This window comes from Myotis yumanensis, unplaced genomic scaffold (assembly GCF_028538775.1).
Source record: "Myotis yumanensis isolate MYYU_CA2020_CCGP unplaced genomic scaffold, mMyoYum1.0.hap1 SCAF_7, whole genome shotgun sequence".
NCBI classification, from domain to species: domain Eukaryota; kingdom Metazoa; phylum Chordata; class Mammalia; order Chiroptera; family Vespertilionidae; genus Myotis; species Myotis yumanensis.
The window spans coordinates 55,424,033-55,447,051 of NW_027223758.1; the positions used below are offsets into that span (position 1 = coordinate 55,424,033).

General features: G+C 37.4%; 1 protein-coding gene across 1 annotated transcript in view; it reads right to left on the bottom strand.

Moving 5' to 3' along the window:
• MIB1 (MIB E3 ubiquitin protein ligase 1) overlaps nucleotides 1-23,019 on the bottom strand; it is a 133,471-nt gene that overhangs the window by 98,704 nt on the left and 11,748 nt on the right. Inside the window, exons 2-4 of the mRNA XM_070420525.1 lie at nucleotides 10,020-10,191; nucleotides 8,147-8,276; nucleotides 725-829 (exon numbers count right to left, since the gene is read on the bottom strand). Coding sequence (XP_070276626.1) covers nucleotides 725-829; nucleotides 8,147-8,276; nucleotides 10,020-10,191 — 407 coding nt within the window. The remainder of the gene's footprint in view (nucleotides 1-724; nucleotides 830-8,146; nucleotides 8,277-10,019; nucleotides 10,192-23,019) is intronic.

A 23,019-nucleotide genomic window follows, 5' to 3' on the forward strand; every position in this document is an offset into this window, starting at 1 on the left:
CTTCTAGGAATATATCCAAGAAAACAGAAACACCAACCAAAAAGGATATATGCATCCCTATGTTCATAGCAGCATAATTTACAATAGCTAAGATTTGGAAACAGCCTAAATGCCCATCAGCAGATGAATGGATTAGAAAACTATGGTACATCTACACAGTGGAATACTACGCTGCTATAAAAAAGGGAATTCTTACCATTTGCAGCAGCATGGATGGAACTGGACAGCATTATGTTAAGTGAAATAAGCCAGGCAGTGAAAGAAAAATACCACATGAACTCACTCATTTATGGATAATAAAGAACATTATAACCTGATGAACAAAAAGATAGATACAGAGGCAGAGAAGCATCGAACAGACTGTCAAAGTACAGCGGCAAGACGGGGGAGTGTTGGGGGGGGGGGGGGGGGTAAGAGATCAACCGAAGGACTTGTATGCATGCATATAAGCATAACCAATGGACACAAGACACTGTGGGGGTGGGGTGAGGGCATGTGCAGGAGGGTGGGGAGGCCAGGGGAAGGTCAATGGGGAAAAAAAAAAAAGAGACATATGTACTACTATTTGTAATACTTTAAACTATAAAATTAAATTAAAATTTAAAAAAAAAAGAAAAAAAGGATGCAAAATAAAAATTTTTAAAAAAAAGAAAAAATTCAAAAATACAATTATTTCCCTTCTTTCATCCATTCAATATTTTCTTTTGTGGTTCTTACGACTTACCATGCCCTCAAAGCCAACTCTGTAAAGGTTCTTAGCACCATTATCCCAGAGAACATATGCTGCGCTATGTGGGCTTGATGCACTCCAGTCTTGGATTTCTGTTACCTATAAGAGAATTTTTTGAGAAAATTATTTTTTAAAGGGAGATAGAAGAGGTTGGTTCTTTTAATTATATTTAAATCTTAAAAATTATGTTATTATTCTGTATAACAAGATATGAATAATACTTAATTGCCAAATATATGTCACTTCTAACACATAATTGAATTATAATGAGGTATTTTTCCAGAATTATAAGGTAATTTCTAAAACCACTACAGAAATTTTAAATTGAAAGGCTTAGTGATTATAATAGATTTTCAGAAAATACAAAATTTTAAATCTTTACTCTTAAAGGTTCATTTTAAGAAGTGTTTTCTCGCCAAAACCGGTTTGGCTCAGTGGATAGAGCGTCGGCCTGCGGACTGAGGGGTCCCGGGTTCGATTCCGGTCAAGGGCATGTACCTTGGTTGCGGGCACATACCCAGTAGGGATTGTGCAGGAGGCAGCTGGTCGATGTTTCTCTCATCAATGTTTCTAACTCTCTATCTCTCTCCCTTCCTCTCTGTAAAAAAATCAATAAAATATATTAAAAAAAAAAAAAAAAAAGAAGTGTTTTCTTTTAAACTCACTATTTAATACAAAATTCAAAATCTTTGACCAAATATACAGAATGATTCAAGATTAATCTGCTCTCTGGTCAGCTAAAATATGATAAGCATGAGGCTCGATGGCAATGTTCAAAGAGACTTGAGTGATTTTGTTTCCTAGAAGTTCCTTCAGTTGCCTCAAAAAGCAGGCCATCTAAGCTAAAACATCATGTGTATCTACCATGGTAATCCAGACACAATCTCAAGGCCCCACATGGCACCAGAGTCTAATTCATAAACTTATTATTTTAAAAATTTACTGGGTTACTACAGCTTAAAGGCCAAGAATCAACTACACAAAAATGATACACAATGAGCACTAAATGTGGGTATTCTCAAGTAAACCAGTCTACAGCTAAGAATGGGAAATAGTACATGTTCACTTATTACTTTTCTCCATGTTGACGCTTACAATCAGCCATCCTTCATAGTTACTTAGAATGCTAGCATGTTTAAGGAATTACCTGAAAAACAGATTATTTCAAATACAACATATAATGACCCTTTCATTTTTACACTGTACTAAATAAATCATTTTGTAAGCTATGTATTTTATGGTGCTGTTGTAGAGAAAAAAATTTTAAAGTCTATGTCATCTGAAGAAATCACAGGAACTGAAAAGCCTCTTTTGTATACATTGGTGCCAAATGGATTTTTTCAAGTTAAATTCTATCACTATGGTGTGAGAGAAAAACATTGATGGGTTGCCTCTCGCATGTGCCCTGACTGGGGATCAAACCCACAACCTAGGTATGTGCCCTGATCAGGAATCGAACCCACAACACTTTGGTGTACAGGATGATGCTCCAATCAACTGAGCCATCCGGTCAGGGCAAGTGTAGTTTTTATTGTCTGACTTTTTTTTACTTGATTCCTTCCACAACCACACAGAGACTGGTAGAAGGGAAAAAAAGACTGTTAGGAGGGGTGGAGATGTGGAAGGGGGTGGTCCCACACCCACGTGTGTCAGATAAAAATCAGAAGGAATATCTGGGCTGCAGCCCCACACCAGGCCACACAGCCCAGGGTTCCAAACCATGAAGAGAAGTCTTCATAATCTCTGGCTGTAAATCCAACAGGGATTGTGGCTGAGTGAAACAGACAGCGGCTTAAGTCCCAAGTGTTCCTCTTGAAGGGGCCCACAGGAGAACAGATTTACTTGCTGTGAGCTACAGTGCTGGGAGAGCAGCTCAAATGGAGCAGGAACATATGAGGAGGAACTAATTGCCTGGCATTTGGACAAGAGCTGAAGGAACAACTTTTTTCCAGATAGAAGTGCTGGCAGAGGTCATTGTCCCTTTTCTGAGCCCTCCTCCCAAAGAACTGGCAGACAATGCCATATCTGAGTCTTCATCAACGTGGCTAACACTGTTAAACCCACCCTGGTTATTCTCTGAGACCTTGCCCCACCCAACTGCAGCCCATCTATGCATATCCAGTGGCTTTTCCATACAAATGGCCTCTTTTGGCTCATGCTTCAGACTTTTCTAAAATCTCTCAAATAAGTGCATCTGGCCTTGATATGTGTCATACCTCTCACTTAGTGGCCCAGGCCTGAAAATAGTGGCAGCCAGCCTTGGTTCACAGGCTGGCCTCTCCCGGGCACCTCCAAGCCCAGCACAAATAGTAGCCATCTTCAGATTGCTTTGTAGCTCATGCCAGGTGACCCCAAACTTGGCCAGCTCCTCCCTGGAGGCCCCAGAGTCAGCACACTTGGTGGACAGCTTCAGAACACATCAAAGCACCACCCAACTGCCTTCATGAGCAACACATTCAAGGAACAGGCTCAGAAGGCATCAGAGCCCAGCTGAAGTAAGTCCTGTTCCATGGTGTCAGAGCCTGCACAGCTGATCCTCCATGGTGGTGGTAGCCAGTCCTCACAGCTGACTGATCTGGAGGTAAATTCCTCCCACTGAGGTGCCAATAGCAATCAATGCTCAACTACAAGAAGAAGATGTACACTGCCCACTCTGGGGAGCTGGGGAGCTCTCCTGGAGTGAGCGGCTCAGGTGATCGGGGAAGCAGTGCCACTGGACCCTCTAAGACACTATTAATTAATGCCACCATACAAAGTCCAGGAAACATAGCAGCTCTACCTAATACATAGAAACAAATAGAGGAAGGCTGCCAAAATGGGGGCACAAAAAAAAATATATCCAAATGAAAGAACAGAAAAAAATCCCAGAAAAATAAATAAATAAAATGAAAACAAGCAATCTACCAGCTGCAAAGTTCAAAACACTGGTTATAAAGATGTTCAATAAACTTAGGGAAAGAGAAGATGAACTTAGTGAGAACTTCAACAAAGATAAGAAACATAAAAACGGAACTAGAAAACATAAAGAAACAGAAAGAAATGAAGACCTAAGTGTAATGAAGAATACATTACAGGGAATCAACAGTGATAATGACAGAAAACTTCCCTAATCTGGTGAAGGAAATAGACATACAAATCCAAGAAGCACAGAGTGTTCCAAACAAGATGAAACCAAAGAGGACCACACCAAGGCACATCATAATTAAAATGCCAAAAATCAAAGAAAAAGACAGAATCTGAAAAACTGCAAGAGAAAAGCAGTTAGTTACCTACAAGGGAGCTCCCATCAGATTGTCAGCTGATTTCTCAACAGAAACTTTGCAGGCCAGAAGATAGTAGCAAGAAATATTCAAAGTGATAAAAAGCAAGGACCTATAACCAAGATTATTCTACCCAGCAAAGCTATCATTTAGAATAAAAGGACATATAAAGAGCTCCCCAAACAAAAAAAGCTGAAGGAGTGATGACACCACCACATCAGTAATACACTAATTGTTAAAGGATCTTTAAGAAGAAAAAGAAAGGTCTAAAACAAGGATAATAAAATGACAATAAATATATATCTATCACCAATTATTTTAAATGCAAATGTATTAAATGCTCCAATCAAAAGACATGTAATGGCTGAATGGATAACAAAACAAGACCCTTACATATACTGTCTACATGAGATTCCCTTCAGATTGAAAGATATACACAGACTGAAAATAAAGGTATAGAAAAAGGTATTTTATGAAAATGAAAACAAAAAAAGGCTAAAATACCAATATTTATACCAACAAAATAGACTTTAAAACAAAGGCTATATAACACAAGACAAAGAAGGAACCAGCAATTCCACTTCTGGGAATTTTTTTTTTTTTTAAAAACTAAATCAAAAAGACATATGCATCTATATCATTGCAGCATTATTTATAATAGCCAAGATATGGAAGCAGCCTAAGATGAATGGATAAAGAGGAAATAGTGCATATATACAATGGAATATGACTCAGTCATAAAAAAGAATGAAATCTTGCCATCTGCAACAATATGGCTGTATCTATAGGATGTTGTGCTAAGTGAAATAAGTCAGACAGAGGAAGACAAATGCCATATGATTTCACTTAGACTTAGAATCTAAAGAGAAAAATAAATGAACAAGCAGAACAGAAAGACTCATAGACAGAACATTCTGATGGTTGTCTGGGGAAATGAATGGAAAAGGTGAAGGGATTAAGAAGTACAAATTGGCAGTTACAGAATAGTCATGGGGATGTAAAGTACAATATAGGGAATACAGTCAATAATATTGTAATAACTATGTATGGTGTTAGACGGGTACTAGATTAATTGTGGTAATCACTTAGTAAGTTATATAATGTCTAATTACTGGGGTATACACTTGAAACTAATATAATGTATGTCTACTGTAACTGAAAAATAAAAACATTATTTAAAGTAAAAAAAATAATCATTCCTCAATGATAAAAAGTCTCAAATGTGAAATGTTATTTATTTCAGTGCATCTAGCATTTAGGATAACACAGAGTATACATAATTCAACACAAATTTTTTCACTGAATCAATGAATGATTAGCAAAAACAACAAAATCCGAAATAAATAAATCCAACAACCCATTTAGCCTAATATCTCTGGCTATCCCACCCCAGTGAAACAGGCTCTACACAATTCCCTTCAGAAAAACTGCTAAAATTGACCCTAAATAGCTCTATACACTACCTGAGAAGAATAACAAGAGTTAAGTGGGGAGAAACCAAGATGGCGGCATAGGTTAACATGGGAGTTTGCTGCCTTGAACAACCACTTCAAAAATACAACTAAAAGATGGAATGGACATCATCCAGAACCACAGGAAGGCTGGCTGAATGGAAGTTCTACAACTAGGAGGAACCGAGAATCAGAGGAGGCGCAGTGCTGAAGTAAAATACTAAGGTGCAGAGTGCGCGCAGCGTGGGCTGGTGGCTGAGGGCGTGGTTGTCTGTTTCAATCCAGAGGGAGCCTCAGACTCAGAGCTCCAGATCTGGGCGAGTCTCTAGGGACCCAGACTCAAACGGGAGAAGCAGGACTGTCTGGCTACAGTCCCTCCGAGGTTTGCAGCTGTTGCTGGGACAGAGAGGCAGAGCCCCTGGGGACGGACTGAGAGCAGCAATAACTGCTCCCTCCTCCACCCTGTTGATCCCGTGGGACCCGCCCCGCCCAAGCCCTGCACAGAGGCATTTGCCAGATAGCCTCAGGCAAAGGCTAGATTAGCACCTCCCTAGAGGACACAAGTTCTTCCACTGCAAACACAGCTGATTCTCACAGCCAGTCGGCCTGGAGGTCAAATCCCTCTAGTATTAACTACAACAATCAAGGCTTAACTACAACAAGACTGTGCACAAAGACCACTAGGGGGTGTACCAAGAAATCGTAAAAAATGCGGAGACAAAGAAACAGGACAAAACTATCAAGGGAGGATATTGAGTTCAGAACCACACTTTTGAGGTCTCTCAAGAGGCTTCTAGAGTCTGTCGATAAACTTGATGAGATGTACAGGAAAACTAATGAGACCCTCGATGGTGTGATAAAGGACCATCTAGAAAGTAAGCATACACTGACTGAAATAAAGAATATTATACAGACTCCCAACAGCAGACCAGAGGAGCGCAAGAATCAAGTCAAAGATTTGAAATACCAAGAAGCAAAAAACACCCAACCGGAAAAGCAAAATAAAAAAAGAACCCAAAAATACGAAGATAGTGTAAGGAGCCTCTGGGACAGCTTCAAACGTACCAACATCAGAATTATAGGGGTACCAGAAGATGAGAGAGAGCAAGATATTGAAAACCTATTTGAAGAAATAATGACAGAAAACTTCCCCCACCTGGTGAAAGAAATAGACTTACAGGTCCAGGAAGCGCAGAGAACCCCAAACAAAAGGAATCCAAAGAGGACCACGCCAAGACACATCATAATTAAAATGCCAAGAGCAAAAGACAAAGAGAGAATCTTAAAAGCAGCAAGAGAAAGAAACTCAGTTACCTACAAGGGAATACACATACGACTGTCAACTGATTTCTCAACAGAAACTTTGCAGGCCAGAAGGGAGTGGCAAGAAATATTCAAAGTGATGAATAGCAAGAACCTACAACCAAGATTACTTTATCCAGCAAAGCTATCATTCAGAATTGAAGGTCAGATAAAGAGCTTCACAGATAAGGAAAAGCTAAAGGAGTTCATCACCACCAAACCAGTATTATATGAAATGCTGAAAGGTATCCTTTAAGAAGAGGAAGAAGAAGAAAAAGGTAAAGATACAAATTATGAACGACAAATATGCATCTATCAACAAATGAATCTAAGAATCAAGTGAATAAATAACCTGATGTACAGAATGAACTGGTGATTATAATAGAATCAGGGACATAGAAAGGGAATGGACTGACTATTCTTGGGGGGGAAAGGGGTGTGCGAGATGCGGGAAGAGACTGGACAAAAATGGTGCACCTATGGATGAGGACAGTGGGTGGGGAGTGAGGGCGGAGGGTGGGGTGGGAGCTGGAAGGAGGGGAGTTATGGGGGGAAAAAAGAAGAACAAATGTAATAATCTGAACAATAAAGATTTAATAAAAAAAAAAAAAAGAGTTAACTGGACTAGGTAACAAAGTAGCTGCTTATTACTCCCTAGACCAGTGATGGCAAACCTATGACACACGTGTCAGAGGTGACACTCGAACTCATTTTTTTGGTTGATTTTTCTTTGTTAAATGGCATTTAAATATATAAAATAAATATCAAAAATATAAGTCTTTGTTTTACTATGGTTGCAAATATCAAAAAATTTCTATATGTGACACGGCACCAGAGTTAAGTTAGGGTTTTTCAAAATGCTGACACGCCGAGCTCAAAAGGTTCGCCATCACTGCCCTAGACTCAGGTCTTTGAAAGAATAGAATATACTAAACAAGTAAAATTGTAATAGCAAGAAAGTTAAGAGTATTAGGTAAAGCTCAGGGAGGACTGACCCAAACAGATTGTTTAGAAAGGCATTCTGGGCAAAAAGTGGCAATATTGAAGCCTAAAAGTAGAAAGGTAAAGTCTACCCAACAACTTTCTCAAGACATACCAATATTTACATTGGAGCAGGAACAACCTTTTTTCTTTCAAGAAAAAAGAGAAATTAAGATTTAAAAAATTCTTATATCAGTCAGGGGCAAAGCAGATGTACAGTCCTTAGTTCATCCTAGCTTGATGCCTGTGTCGATGGCCAGAGCTGTTTCATGCCTGAGGCACATTAAAAAAAAAAAAAGATTCAAAAATTTGCTCCTGGCATAGAAAAAAATGTGCCACAAAATTTAATTATAGTAATAAATAAAAATCTCCTGACATACTATATTCTAGAATAACATGATGAAATAAGAAGAAAGTTTTACCTTCCCCCTACGTCCATTTCCTCCATCCTGATCTTCCCATTGCCAGTCTACTCCTCGTACCACTCTGGCACCTGCAAAGATCCCTCTGGCTGTAATCTTCTTAGATTTTCTGCGAGATTCTAATAGAACCCTGAAAATAAAATGATTTCAAACTTGTTTAAAAATAGGTAACATTATTTATAACAACAGTATATAAAAGGCTATTTTGAAAATATAAAAGATTTTTTTAAATAGTAATGAAATCCACATATGAAGCCAGTCTAACCACTTCAAAGTATCACTATACTCTTCACTGCTTTAGAGATAGCAAACTCAAATCAAATACAACTGTTAAGCAAATAATATAAACGAGTTCCTAAGAAAAACAGCGCCACAGAAATGAAAAATGGCAAGTGGCACTTGACCTCAGGCTTATTTAGGAAGACAACAGGGAGTGGTAGGGACTTTAGTGAACTCAAGCACAGATTTGTCTACAGGGTACAGGTGCTCCTGTGCTTCAGCAAACTCTTGCCATGAACAAACGTAGGCTCAGTGCTAAGTTTTCTGGGGGGGTATGCACATAAGTGTGAGAGTGTGTGTGAATGTGTGCATGTTTTAAGAATTCATAAACTTAGATTTTTGTGTGACATCACCCAATTTCAAAAGGTTAACAAATGTTCAAAATTTTGGAACATGGTATATGTCAAGTAAAATACATCTGTGGCCTAGATTTGACCTGCATTAAACTCCCTCCAAAGTTCTGCATACCTACAGAAGACTGTGGACCTTGAAAAAGATTCTAAACTCAATTATCTGGACCAGCTGGGTTTTCCGAGCATCTACCCGTATTCTGCATCCTTCTCATTCATAAAACCAAAAAGATTTGGGGGTTTTTTCCTTTTGCTTTTCTGCTTTCATCTCATTATTCTATTCATTTTTAGAATATATTTATTATACTCTAATTTTTAAAAATTGTAAACAAAAGACAAAAATAAATAACTTGTTCCAAATTACTTAGTTAATAAATGGCAGGACCATGATTTGAACTGAAAAATCAGGTCACCAAAATCCATTTTTCTATTATTTCTGCTGCTTCCCTATGACTGGCTAGATTCGTGCTCCTATGCATTATCCATATCTACACAAGACTAAATTATCTGAAACTCTATGCCCATTCACAATTAACACTCCTCTCTCTTACTCCTAAGATAGTACATATCCCTACATAGAGTATAAAACATCACATGATAATCACTGTTGATCAAATAATCCCTTAACATGAAAACTCTTTAAGAATACTGTACTTTACCTTCAAATTTACACAAGCATAGTAACTGCCTCAAAGTCTTAATAAATGCCTCTTGGTTGAATCAATGAGCCCTAGAGGTAGCAATTAACAGAATAGAAGGTATAGCAAGAAGAAAATAATCAGCCCTAGACGGGTAGCTCAGTTGGTTAGAGCAGCATCCAAGGTTGGGGGTTCAATCCCGTTAGGGCACATATAAGAATCAACCAATGCATGCATAAATAATAGGAACAACAAATCAATGTTCTCTAAAAATCAATCAACAAAATAATAATAATAAAAACACTTCAGCTTGTTAATAAAAAAATAAAGAAAATAATCAGTCTCTCTTGGGCTACCCTTGCATTTCCAAATACTGAGTAGTGCCAGGTCTCTAATTGAGAGAAAGAATATCCTAGATTATCTTGGAAAAACACTTAGAGCTTCGTCTTCACAGAGGCAAGCCTGGTCCACTTCTAGCCTGCTATCTGCTACCTCCTGACTAACCTAGCTCTTAGAAGCTTTCCTAATCCTATTTTTAAGGCTGAGTAGTATAAAATTTTAATACAAACAAGAAATTGCAACTGAAGAAAAAACTATTTCCCATACCGCTCACTTCCAGGTGTGGTAATTCTATAGAAGCGATGCCTTAAGTGATGCTTATCTCCATGGTAACAAACTGTGCACAAATCATAATTTGTACACTCTGCACACTTCCATCGAATGCCAATGATTGGTTGCTGGCGGCAGGTATCACACATGGTCCCATCATGCTTAATGCCTATTAAAACAAGGATACATCCTACATTAATTACAGGTATTATTTACTTGAATATTACTTCTTTTTTTTTTCTTTTTTTTTTAAATATATTTTATTGATTTTTTACAGAGAGGAAGGGAGAGAGATAGAGAGTTAGAAACATCGATGAGAGAGAAACATCGACCAGCTGCCTCCTGCACATCTCCCACTGGGGATATGCCCGCAACCAAGGTACATGCCCTTTGACCGGAATCGAACCCGGGACCTTTCAGTCCGCAGGCCAACGCTCTATCCACCGAGCCAAACCGGTTTCGGCTTGAATATTACTTCTTAAGAGGAAAAATAAGAACACATCATTTTACCAAGTATTTCAATAAAGTAGGAAACAATATTTCAAATGTACCATATATAGTTTCAAGATAACATATTACAAATATTTTAATCAGCACAAATTATAGGCTAAATAGCTTCTATTCCTTCTTTTTTCCATTAGTAAAGACATTTGTCAGTAGCACTTCCCTTGATATCATTCACAAACTGAAACTTAGATTCAGTCCAGAGAAAGAAAGAAGAATCTTTTATCCCCAAGGAGATGTTTCAGACTTCAACACTCAGAAATCTTTTGAGAAATTTAAACATATCCTCTAGGTAAATAATTACTCCAAAAGAAAAGACAATTTTATCCTCAAGATATCATAGAAACAAACTATCAACTTACTTAAGAATTTTTATCTAGGTATTGACTTTTTCCCCACAAACAATAAACTTCAGAAAATGATTAGCAAGCAAGTTCCCCAGTTTAAAGGATAACAATATACTCTAGTTGAGTTTGTTGTGTTTTTTTCCTTAAGGTATAAGGAGTAATAGAAAATGTTCACTAAAAATGTTCACATGCATGGATGAGACAGACAATAGAATAAAAGGTACCACTAAAAAGTAATGAAAATAATTGACATTTTAGAGTAATAGAATTGGGGATAACGTTCTATTATTCTTACTAGAGGCCCAGTGCACTGGTGAGGTCCCTTGGCCTGGCCTGCGCCTACTCGCAATCCGGGACCCCTCGGGGGATGTAGGTCGGACTGCCAGTTTCAGCCCGATCCCCACAGGCCAGGCTGAGGGACCCCACTGGTGCACGAATCCATTCACCAGGCCTCTACTATGCATATAAGATCTTTGGTTAATCTCTTCCCGCCCTTTCCCTTTCTCCCTTCCCTCAGTCTGTTCCATGTTTCCATGCCTGTGCATTGAGCGTCTGCCCCTGGTGGTCAGTGCATGCCATAGCTACCGGTTGAACAGTCGCTTAGGCGACTCTTTTTTTAATGTTGAAGTTTTAAAATTCTTTATTACATTAACTTTAGTAATCTTAGTAAATGAATATAAGCTAGTTAGTAATCTGGTTTGGTCACTGAAAAAAATGAAACATTTTTGAAACCTCACCTAACTGTGTAGTATGCAGACTAGAACTAGTTATGCTTTCATATCTTTAAGAAAGCAGTATGGCCCTCGCCGGCTTGGCTCAGTGGATGGAGCGTCAACCTGCGGACTGAAGGGTCCCAGGTTTGATCCCGGCCAAGGGCACATGCCTGGGTTGCGGGCTCGATCCCCAGTAGGGGGTGTGCAGGAGGCGGCCAATCAATGATTCTCTCTCATCATTGATGTTTCTATCTCTCTCTCTCCTTCTCCCTTCCTCTCTGAAATCAATAAAGAAATACATTTAAAAAAAAAAAAAAAGAAAGCAGTATGATTATAAGAACCTTCACTGCTGCTCTATGGCCTCTAAACTACGGAGGAGAGATGAAGTCAAGCTTCTGAGGAAATCCCAAGGCAACTAACTGCAGTCAAACAATGTCTGGAAAGCTGCAGGTAGAATTGCATTACATGAAAGCTCAAATTTGCTTCAAAACCTGGGCTACTTAACTCTAAAATTAAATTCACATTTTCTTACAAGGAAATTAGAAATATTTAAGAAACTATTAACTCTATTTTGATTCCCAACATTTATTTATAACCTTCTCAGAAAATTTTGTATTAGGCGTAGCTGTTTTGTTTGCTATTCTGTTACATATGAAGTTATAACCTACTTCAATTATTCAAAAATGAGAGTAGCATTTGTGGATACAGTCACAGTTTAACCGAAAGGTAGTTAACTTGAATTTCTAATTGGGAATAAAGAAAGGTGTTAAATGTTTTAAAAATGTGCAATAATATAAACAATAGTTTGATAACATCTAGCATTAATGCAATATAAAGATTAACTGTTTTAAGACCAAACTCAACAGACTGACTTTTAAAGAACACAGCTATCTTAATTCATTAAAGTGTGTTTCACAGCTTCTATGATGTGTCTGGCACTGATTCCAAACATATCCAGCAATTCGCAAGGTTTCCCACTTCGAGGGACTCCTGACACTGCCAGCTGATGAACAAGGATGTCAGGCTCCCCAGACACAGCGGCACATACTGCTTCTCCAATGCCACCTTCCTGGTAGTGATCTTCCACTGTGATAACCCGACCGCCTGTAGCTTTTGCATTGGAGATGATGGTGGCAGCATCCAGGGGTTTAATGGTAAATGGGTCAATGACACAGATGGAAATATCTATAACAAAAGCATAATATGCTAATTAGACCAGACGTCTTTCCGGATGACCTTCTGGATGAAGCCACAGCGGTGGGGGCCAAGGCAGAGGCGGCGGGCAGGGGCCAAGGCAGAGGCAGCCGCTCGACGGCAGGGCCGAGCCCCTCGCACGAATTTTGTGCATCAGGCCTCTAGTATATAGATAAGCAAGAGCTGTGCTGTCTGTATAACAGTGACACACACCTGGATTCCAATTCTGGTTCTCTATCAGCTATTTGGGGCCCTTGAAAAAGTTATTTCAACTGAAATATTTATATATAAAAAATATTATTTCTTTTAAAATAATTGGGAGGGGGCAGAGGGGATTGCTCAAGTTGAAGTTGGGCAACAGGTAACATGGAGGTTCATTTTTATATTTTTGTAAGTTTAGAAATTTTCCATAATTAAATAAAAGAAAGAAGTTATTTTAGTTCCCTTTGGAGGAAGCACTATGTTCTTTAAAGGTAAAAGATATTCTAGGAATCTAATAAGAATGTGCTATACATGCAAGAACTAGAGTAAAAAAGCACTAAACTCTACAAAAACATTGTACTATTGCTATTTCCTGGTAAGAAAAAAAACTCTATATAATTAATTTTCTATATATAGATTTAAAGTTCCTATGATTAAGGTAACCAGATTCTAAGTAAAGAGTCAAACATAAGGATAAATCTGTGTCTGAGTGGAGGTGATTAAGAATAAAATGAGGCCGAAACCGGTTTGGCTCGGTGGATAGAGCGTCGGCCTGCGGACTGAGGGGTCCCAGGTTCGATTCCGGTCAGGGGCATGTACCTGGGTTGCGGGCACATCCCCAGTGGGAGATGTGCAGGAGGCAGCTGATCGATGTTTCTCTCTCATCGATGTTTCTAGCTCTCTATCTCTCTCCCTTCCTCTCTGTAAAAAATCAATAAAATATATTTTAAAAAATAAAAATAAAAAATAAAAATAAAAAAAAGAATAAAATGAGGGTTAGGGAGGAATGAACACTAGAAGGAAATTGGGATACCTAGTGAAGTTCAAAAAGCATGACATAAACCAAATGTTTAGTGTGCAATCCTTCTGCAGTCTCCTTCTATACAAACACTTGATTGTAGGAACAGAGAAGATGGAGGACATCAGTACCTACTGATTCACTCAGTAATTATTTCCTTACTGCCACTGTAGCCAAGCCCTCTATTGTTTTCAAATATCACTCTTGCTGTAGTATGAAGAACAGAAAGGAAGAAACTAAAACTGGTTAGAGAAAGGCAGTCAAGTCATAAGAAGTTTATACAGTAGTTTAGGCAAGATAATGATAGTTTAAGTCAGGGTAATAATACAGCAAGTAGAAAGAAATAGTCAAGAGAGATTTAGGACTTGGTGTTATGGGTTACAAAACAAGAGATGTAGAAGGTAACAAACAAAAAAGTACAAATGAAATCATTCAAGAGAAAACAAATAGAAATGTCATATTTAAAAACAGTTCCCTTTAAAACAGAAAGGGGCCCTAACCGGTTTGGCTCAGTGGATAGAGCATCAGCCTGCGGATTGAAGGGTCCCAGGTTCGATTCTGGTCAAGGGCACATACCTTGGTTGCGGGCACATCCCCAGTAGGGGACGTGCAGGAGGCAGCTGATCGATGTTTCTCTCTCATCGATGTTTCTAACTCTCCATCCCTCTCCCTTCTTCTCTGTAAAAAATAAATAAAAAATATTTAAAAAAAAATAAAAAAATAAAAATAAAACAGAAAGGGGAAGAACAAAATAAGCACATGCTAATTTTAAGAAATGCAAGCTCCACTGATAGAAATGCATCTAAAAAACTAAATTAAAAAAAATAATCAGAAGTGTGTCATAGAAATGATGGATGAGTAGACTTTCAAAGGAAAAAAGAAGAAATCTCAGAAAAACACAAAATATGTTCAATGAACCAGGAGAAGCTTTATTTGTTTGACAGGAATATGAAATACAGTCAGAGATTTAAAGATAAATTTTAGTCATGCTGGGAAATAACAACATAAAATTATTTCTAACCTGTATATTTAAACTGTTGTATTAAGTGGTAAAACAAGGGTATGTGACTTAAGACTAGTTCTATAATGTACTAGCTAGGTAATGTTCAATATTAGTTTAAACTACTCTGGGATCAATATTCTCATCTATAAATTAAGAAAACACTTCCTTTCATATGCAATGGACTGAATGTGTTCCCCAAAAATTCATATGTTGAAGCCCTGTCCCCCAATGGATGTTTGGAGGTGAGGCCTTTGGAAGGTAAATGAGGTAATGAGGGTAAGCCCCTACGATGGGATTAGTGCCCTCATAAGAAGAGAAAGAGAGAACAGGGGTCTCTCTCTATCTGCCACAGGACGCCACACTAAGAAGGCAGCTATCTGCAAGCGAGGAAGAGAGTTGTCACCAGCGAATGAACACCTTGATCTTGCCAATACCTTGATCTTGAACTTCCAACTATGAAAAATAAATTCCTGTTGTTTAAACCACCCAGTCAATGATAGTTTGTTATGGCAGCTCAAGCAGACTATGACAACATAGAAAGGGACATTGTGAAGCTAAAGTGATATAATTCAGGTAAATACATTATGAAAGGCTTTAAAGCAAAATATAAAGAACTATACTGAAATTAATTTATAAAGAATTATACAGTACAGTGGGGCCTTGACTTACAAGTTTAATTCGTTCCGAGACCGAGCTCGTTAAGGAGCTTGTTAAGGAGCTCTATAACTCAAATTACTCTATCAACTCAATGCAAAAAATCGGCCGAGAGACAGCTGGTATCTCAAAAAACTCCTTAGTCGGGACACTCGTAAGTCAAGGCCCCACTGTACTTAATTTCATCTTAATATAGATTAAATGTACTATCATCCATTTAAATAATTTAGTGATCAAAATCATCATATATCCTAGGAAAATTCAACAATACTTACACAGAAATCAAGAACTTAATTTCTCAATTTCCCAGAGACTGCATATAGAGAATATTCAATTATTCATGTGTGGATTATCCTCATTTTAGCAAATTAGCTACCTTCTCCATAGCCATTCTCTTACTATATCATCAGATCAGGTTTTTCCCCAAGGCTTATGGCTTCCCTGGGGCTATACCTGTCTTCTCCATTCCTTTCACTGTTTTCACTCCAGAATAGCAACAGTGGACATAACTGCCATGCAAGATAGTCCTACATACCAGCAGATCATCCACCACTTCTCATCAGTGATAATGATGGATTCTATCCTATGGCTAGAATGAAAATTCTGTCATGAAAATCATCAGCAATAGGCCCAAAAGAAATCATATTCTAGTCTAAACAGAATGCACATTAAAATTAAAAATCCCAGATTTATAGCTGCACAACTCAAAGCTACCAGCATTCACTAGTATTAACCGCTTCAGTCTTTTAGAATATAAATCAAAAGGCTGAATGCAACTTTCATCTATTCTTCTTTATTGGGTATATAAATTGAATACAATGAAAATTATTTATTTTGGTTTTTTTAATCACATAAAGATTTTAAAAAGTACCAAACAATCCATAACCTGCCTAATCATCCCTGGGTTACTAAGAATTTGCTATATTTTGCATTAAATCAGTATGTAATCAATTCCTTATATTAATTTTGAAAAAATCTGTAATTACTCCTATAATTACTATCTCCCAACACAAATAGCAAAAGTTTATAAAATTAAAAAATTATTCTAGCTCACACAAAGGTATTTTTAAGTTAAATTCTAAAATCCAAAGAGGGCCACACCAATCTACATCCATTCCAAGTTCTCTTCTGACATGACAATAACACATGACCATCAAGAAACAGGTCTATTTCCCCCCACAGACACTGGACCTGGGTAGACATTTGCAACTGCCTTGGTCAATAAAAGGTGGTGGGAGTGACACTATATGACTTCGGAGGCTTGGTCATAAAAGACAACGCAAGTGCTATTTGTCTGTCCAGTCTGTCTTTCTCCTTACCTCATGCCTTGGGAACTCTGTCATAGTAAGTCTGGCTATTATGAAGCTGCCATAGAGGAAAGACCAGAGGGAGTGGCCACAAAGGGGTATAGGGATGCCTTATACCTAAGAAGCCTGACTCTGCCAGCCCCTCCAATATTTGACACTTCCAGCTGAGGTTCTAGACATTGTGGAGCAGAAACAAGCCATTCCCCTTAAGGCCACATCCAAATCCCTAGTCCATGGAAGCCATAGCATATAAATTGTTTCATACAACTAAGTTTTGAAGTAATTTGCTATGTAACCATTATAACTGAAACAAAAATAAGTTATAATCTTTGTTAAATTATAGTTCCTTAAATACAACATACCAAAAATAAAGATAAATTAGAGAATTAAATATGAGCTCTGGCCAGTGTGTACCAGTTGGTTGAACATCAATCGTCCTGTGCACTGAAAGGTCATGGGTTCGATTCCCAACCAGGGCTCATACCAAGTTGCGGGTTCAATCTCTGGTGGGAGGCAACCAATCAATGTTTCTCTTTCACACTTATGTTTCTTTCTCTTTCTCTCTCTCTCTCTCTCTCTCTCTCTCTCTCATCCTCTCCCTTCCTCTCTCTCTAAAATCAATAAAAACATTTTTTAAAAAGTATTAAATATGAAAAAAGAAAACCATAAAGTACTAGAAAAAAGTTGAACAGCATATTTTACAATTTTGAGTAAAGTTTTTCTAAGCATGGCACAAAACCTAGAAGTCACATGCATGCCCATGTGAACACACATATACGTAAGTGTATAAATAGAGAAAAATCTGTAAGCCCACTACAAAATTGCTGACAGTGATTAAGGGTGCACAGATGGGGAAGGAGAGGGCACTTTCATATTTTGTTCTATATACTTTTGAATTGTTTAGTTTTATTATAAGCATACTAGAGGCCCGGTGCACAAAATTCATGCATGGGTAGAGTCCTTAGGCCTGGCTGGCGATCAAGCCCGATCTATGGGGTGATCAGCAGGGCAATCAGTGGGCCCCTGCTGACACTCACCTTGGAGTTGACCGGCAGGGCAATTGGGGGGCAGTGCCAGCCCCATCCTCCACCGCTGCTGCTGCTGGTCACCTCTCTCTGTGGGGCAACCGGCAGGATAATTGGGGGGCCCCCGCTGGCACTTGCCTTGGCTGGCCTGGCACCTGCAGGCTGGGGGCAGCTCCTGCACTGAGCATCTGCCCCCTGGTGGTCAGGGTGCATCATAGTGACCGGTCATTCCACCAGTCGTTCTGCAGTTCAGTCAATTTGCATATTAGGCTTTTATTATATAGAATTATTAATTTCATAATTTTGAAAAGAAAACACAGCCCTGGCCAGTGTGGTTCAGTGGGTTGGATGTCACCCAGTACACCAAAAGATAATATCCAAATATAGTAAATTGTTTGTAGTAGATAGAAACAAAAATTTAACATAACTGATGTAAAAAATATGGAGTTATTGCCTGACTGGCATGGTTCAGTGGTTGAGCATCAACTTATGAACCAGGAGGTCATGGTTAGATTCCCAGCCAGGGCACATGCCTGGGTTGCATGCTCAATCCCCAGTGTGGGGCATGCAGGAGGCAGTCGGTCAATGGTTCTCTCTCATCATTGATGTTTCTATGTCTCTCTCCCTCTCCCTTCCTCTCTGAAATCAATAAAATATATTTTTTAAATGGGGTTACTTACGTGTAAACTATAGTCATTCATAAAGGAAATTCAGTTATTAAACCATGTTGTAGAAGATATGTTACTGACATCACAAACTGTATTATTACTTTATAAAGCAGTTTGCAAAGAAATACAGTATACCATTTTGATAAATAAATCACATAATACATATAATTCATGTGCACATAAAAACTAGAAAGATAATCCCCAAAATGTACTAATGGGATTACTCTTTGTAGTTTTCCAAGTTTTCTACACTGAGTGTGTATTAATTCTAGGAAGCAGCTGGGTGAGTAGGGGTATTTAATATGTAGTATAAGCATATAATTAAAATAAAAGCTAAAACAAACAAAAACATGAGAGACTCTAAACAAATATTTATAGAAACCAACTTTTAAATAGCTACTTTAGTAATAGGGTATTAACTGTTACTTAGAAATTTTTATTTCTTTTAAGCCTTACACAAATTGAGCAATTCCACGTGTATGAAAAGAAAATATATACATTATTTAGATACACTTCTCATTGCCACATATCTGAAGTTAGAGTCTAATCCAGCCATGGGCAAACTACAGCCTGCGGGCCGGATCTGGCCCGTTTGAAATGAATAAAACTAAAAAAAAAAAAAAAAGACCGTACCCTTTTATGTAATAATGTTTACTTTGAATTTATATTAGTTCACACAAACACTCCATCCATGCTTTTGTTTTGGCCCTCCGGTCCAGTTTAAGAACCCATTGTGGCCCTCGAGTCAAAAAGTTTGCCCACCCCTGGTCTAATCTGTCTTACTACAGGAAAGCACTATGACCAAAAACATAATATCAAATAGCATAATAGTAAATGTCTCTACAATGGTTAAGTTTCTGAACAAGATGTAAAATAGGTCTTCTATGTCGTTACAAAAAGTAAAATGCACCAAACAATCAGTATCCCTATGCACTTAGAGTTTTTTTCTAAACTATCTGTGCAGCACTTCAAACGAAGAGTTAGTTGATAAAAAGCATAGGGAAAATGTATCCCAACCTCTCGCTGACCGAAAGGAGAAAAAGTCCAGTTTTTAGCTATTTATATTATATACTTCATCTCTACCTTAATTTTCACAAAGCACAATGATAACATTCATGAGCGCATAATCTTAAGCAGGCTTTCTTTAAAAGAAACCATTTAAATACACAATAATAGCTGGTTTAAAAAAAAAAAAAAGGCCCTTCTACAATTCATGGTTTTAAAGAATACTCCAGGAAAACCATTAATGCACACAAAAGCACATCCAAATCCTTTCTGAGTTCCCACAGTTCAAACACCAACAAAGCTACTGAACAGCTGTGAAACAGACTGGAATTGGAAAAAGTGATGAGAATTGAAAAAAGTAAACAAAGCAACACCTCCTTCCACTACCAATATGAGCACTAAAAAGTTTTTAAGGAGAATGCAACTAACTGAATTTTTTTTTTAAGTTGATATTTAAAGAAAACATAAAACAGGTGAAGGGGCATTACATAAACAAGGCCCAAATTTGACTGATATCTCACATTGGTGGCTTTTTTGTTTCCCGTTAATACATCTATCCAATTTATTCTCATCTAAAACTATTTCCTCCCAGTCTAAACCTCTTTTGCCCTGGCAAGAATTATTTCTTAAAAATTTCATTTCATAAAACTTAAATCCCTAACTAAACCTATTATGCTTTTTCTCCTTCCTGTAGAATACCATGTTACTATCAAGAGTTAATGCTCTTTGCCTTTGCTAAGCTTTATGAAGACATCTGCCACCATTAAATGAACCACCTGATGATAGCTTTTGACTCATTCTACTAGTACTCAAATGACCATCTGCTCTGTTTTAATGGCATCTGGCCTAAATGCAATAACTTAGAGAATTTACATAGCTTAAGTCTCTTTGTTGGAAAATTTTATGATAACAGTAAAACGTGCTAGTCAAGATCAATAACGACAAGTTAAAAGCGCCAATGAAAACGGCTCAAATTCACAAAGCACTGATCTATGCAAGTAAAATGTTGAATTTCTAGGCAGAAAATATGATTGAAAGAGGGTACGGAAGTTCTCATTACAAGCAGTTCACTATATGAATCACTTCAACATGGAACAAGAACATCTAAATTATCACTTTGCATAATAGCAAAAGTAAGCAATATAATTGTCCATTCACGAAAAGAGTGGAAACCTGTATTAGGTATACAATGGCATACCTAAAATTGAATGTTCAACATGAATGAATCCTTCAACTGCAATGCTGAATTTTTTAAGTATACAATACAAAATGTTGCAAATAAAGCAGTACATACTGTTTACAGATATATAAAAACATAGCATAGCCCTGGCCTGTTTGGCTCAGTGGATAGAGCGTCGACCCTCGGAATAAAGGCTTCCGGGATTGACTCGTCAAGGGCACAGACCTCGGTTACAGGCTCATTCCCTGGACCTGGTCAGTGCACATGCAGGAGGCAACCAATTGATGTGTCTCACATCAATGTTTCTCTCTCTGTGCCTCTCCTTCCCTTCCACTCTCTCTAAAATTCAATGGAAAAATATACTCAGGTAAGGATTAACAAAAAATTAATCAATTAATTAATTTAATTAAGACAGCATAAATGTAAACAAATCCATTGGAATAAATTATTTCTAGATAGTAGTTACCCTAGGTCCAGTGGTCGGCAAACTCATTAGTCAACAGAGCAAGTATCAGCAGTACAACGATTGAAATTTCTTTTGAGAGCCAAATTTTTTAAACTTAAACTATATAGGTAGGTACATTGTTATTAACTTAATTAGGGTACTCCTAAAGCTTAGGAAGAGCCACACTCAAGGGGCCAAAGAGCCGCATGTGGCTCGCAAGCCGCAGTTTGCCAACCACGGCCCTAGGAGAAGGAAGAGAATGAAATTGGGAAGAACAGTGTTTCAAATGTATTAGTAATGCTTTGCTTCTAGATGGGTTCACAGGTATTTATTAATTATTTATCTATTTGGATATTTAAATATTATGTAATAGGTTTATAAATTTTTAAAATAAAAAACATCCCTAGTTAGACTAATATAGTGCCTAGTTAATCCTCTAAATTTTTGCCCTAATTAAAAGACTTCACCTAAGATTAAAAAATAATTTATAAGTTATTAACCACTACTTAGGTGTAATTACTTATTGTAGCATATTGTTATCATTCAACCAACCAAGAAATCCTATTTATGATTTGTGGATTCATTCAATTTGAACCCCAAATTAATGTGACAAAATGTTTACAGAGATTTAAAAGAGGGTTAACCAACTAGAGTATGCATCTTATTTTCCCTTAAATTCCTAATAAGGATGAGGCCTTGGTGACCTACCAGTTGGTATATTCCACATTCCTTACTCATGAGAAAAACTAAGTTAATGAAAACAGAATTGTTATTATTAATAACACTAGCCACTATTTATTACTACCAAGCTTGGTGCTTCACATATTTTATTTAAACTTCCCAACAATACTAAACGGCAGGCATTATTATCCCCATTTACAGATGAAGAAATTGAGACTCAGAGAAGTAACCTGCCTGAAGCACACATTAGTAAATGGCATGCTCTAATTCAAACCCAGGTGGATCTGATTACAAACCTTGGCCTCTTATGCTGTTCACTCTGCCAAGGATTTTTTTCTACCTAGCTCTTATCGTATCTAAAAAAGAATTACATATCTAGGGGTCATGTTCCCCATTCAGCATACTGGATTCAAAATATATGCTATTAAATCGTATTCTAATGTTCAAGTAAATCTTGTAGAGAGACATTTTAAACATTGAAAAGATTATCTATTTTTTGGTAAATTTCAATAGTGTAGTAGAATAAAACACCATCAAGTTCCAAACAACTCCTTTTTTTTCCAACCAACTCTTATTATGAGTATTTTTAAAAATGACTTTGAAGTTCTCACCCAAAATCTACAACTCTCTCATATTTTTTCTATGGACAGAAATTATTCTCTCATCTAATTTTGTAGCTACTCTTAGAAGCTTGCATAACAGAATTACAAGCATGCCCTCACACAGTCCAAACAAAAGAAACAAGTTGTCAAATTAGGTATACAATTGACAATTTTATTAATATATTTGTTATTTTTTTTACCACTTGTTACACAGGGATAGAAAATGAGGTCAAACAAAATTAAGAATTATATCTGATTTAATTTTTTTCCTGTTAATTGGTAAAAACTCATTATTCCATTTTAGAAGCAAAACACCTGCGTTCGTACCTTGACCTATTCCAACTTCATTTTTAGGTGAAGAATTAAGGCTCCAAGAGACTAATGTTATAAACTGGGCAAGAAGAAAAAAAGACTGAGAAATCTGGATTTGCCTCTCCACCATCAACTTATTACTTGTAAAATCTTGAACTAGTTCATTTCTCATAGCCTGTTTTCTCATCAGTAAAATGAAAAGCATCAAATAACATTTTTAGGAGGATTAAGTGAGATAATGTATGTAAAACAATTAGCATAGCACCTGACACATTTCTGGAACTCAATAAATGTTAGTCCATGTCTCTAGGTAATAGACCCATTTGATAAAATCTAGAATTAACAAATGCCTTGTTT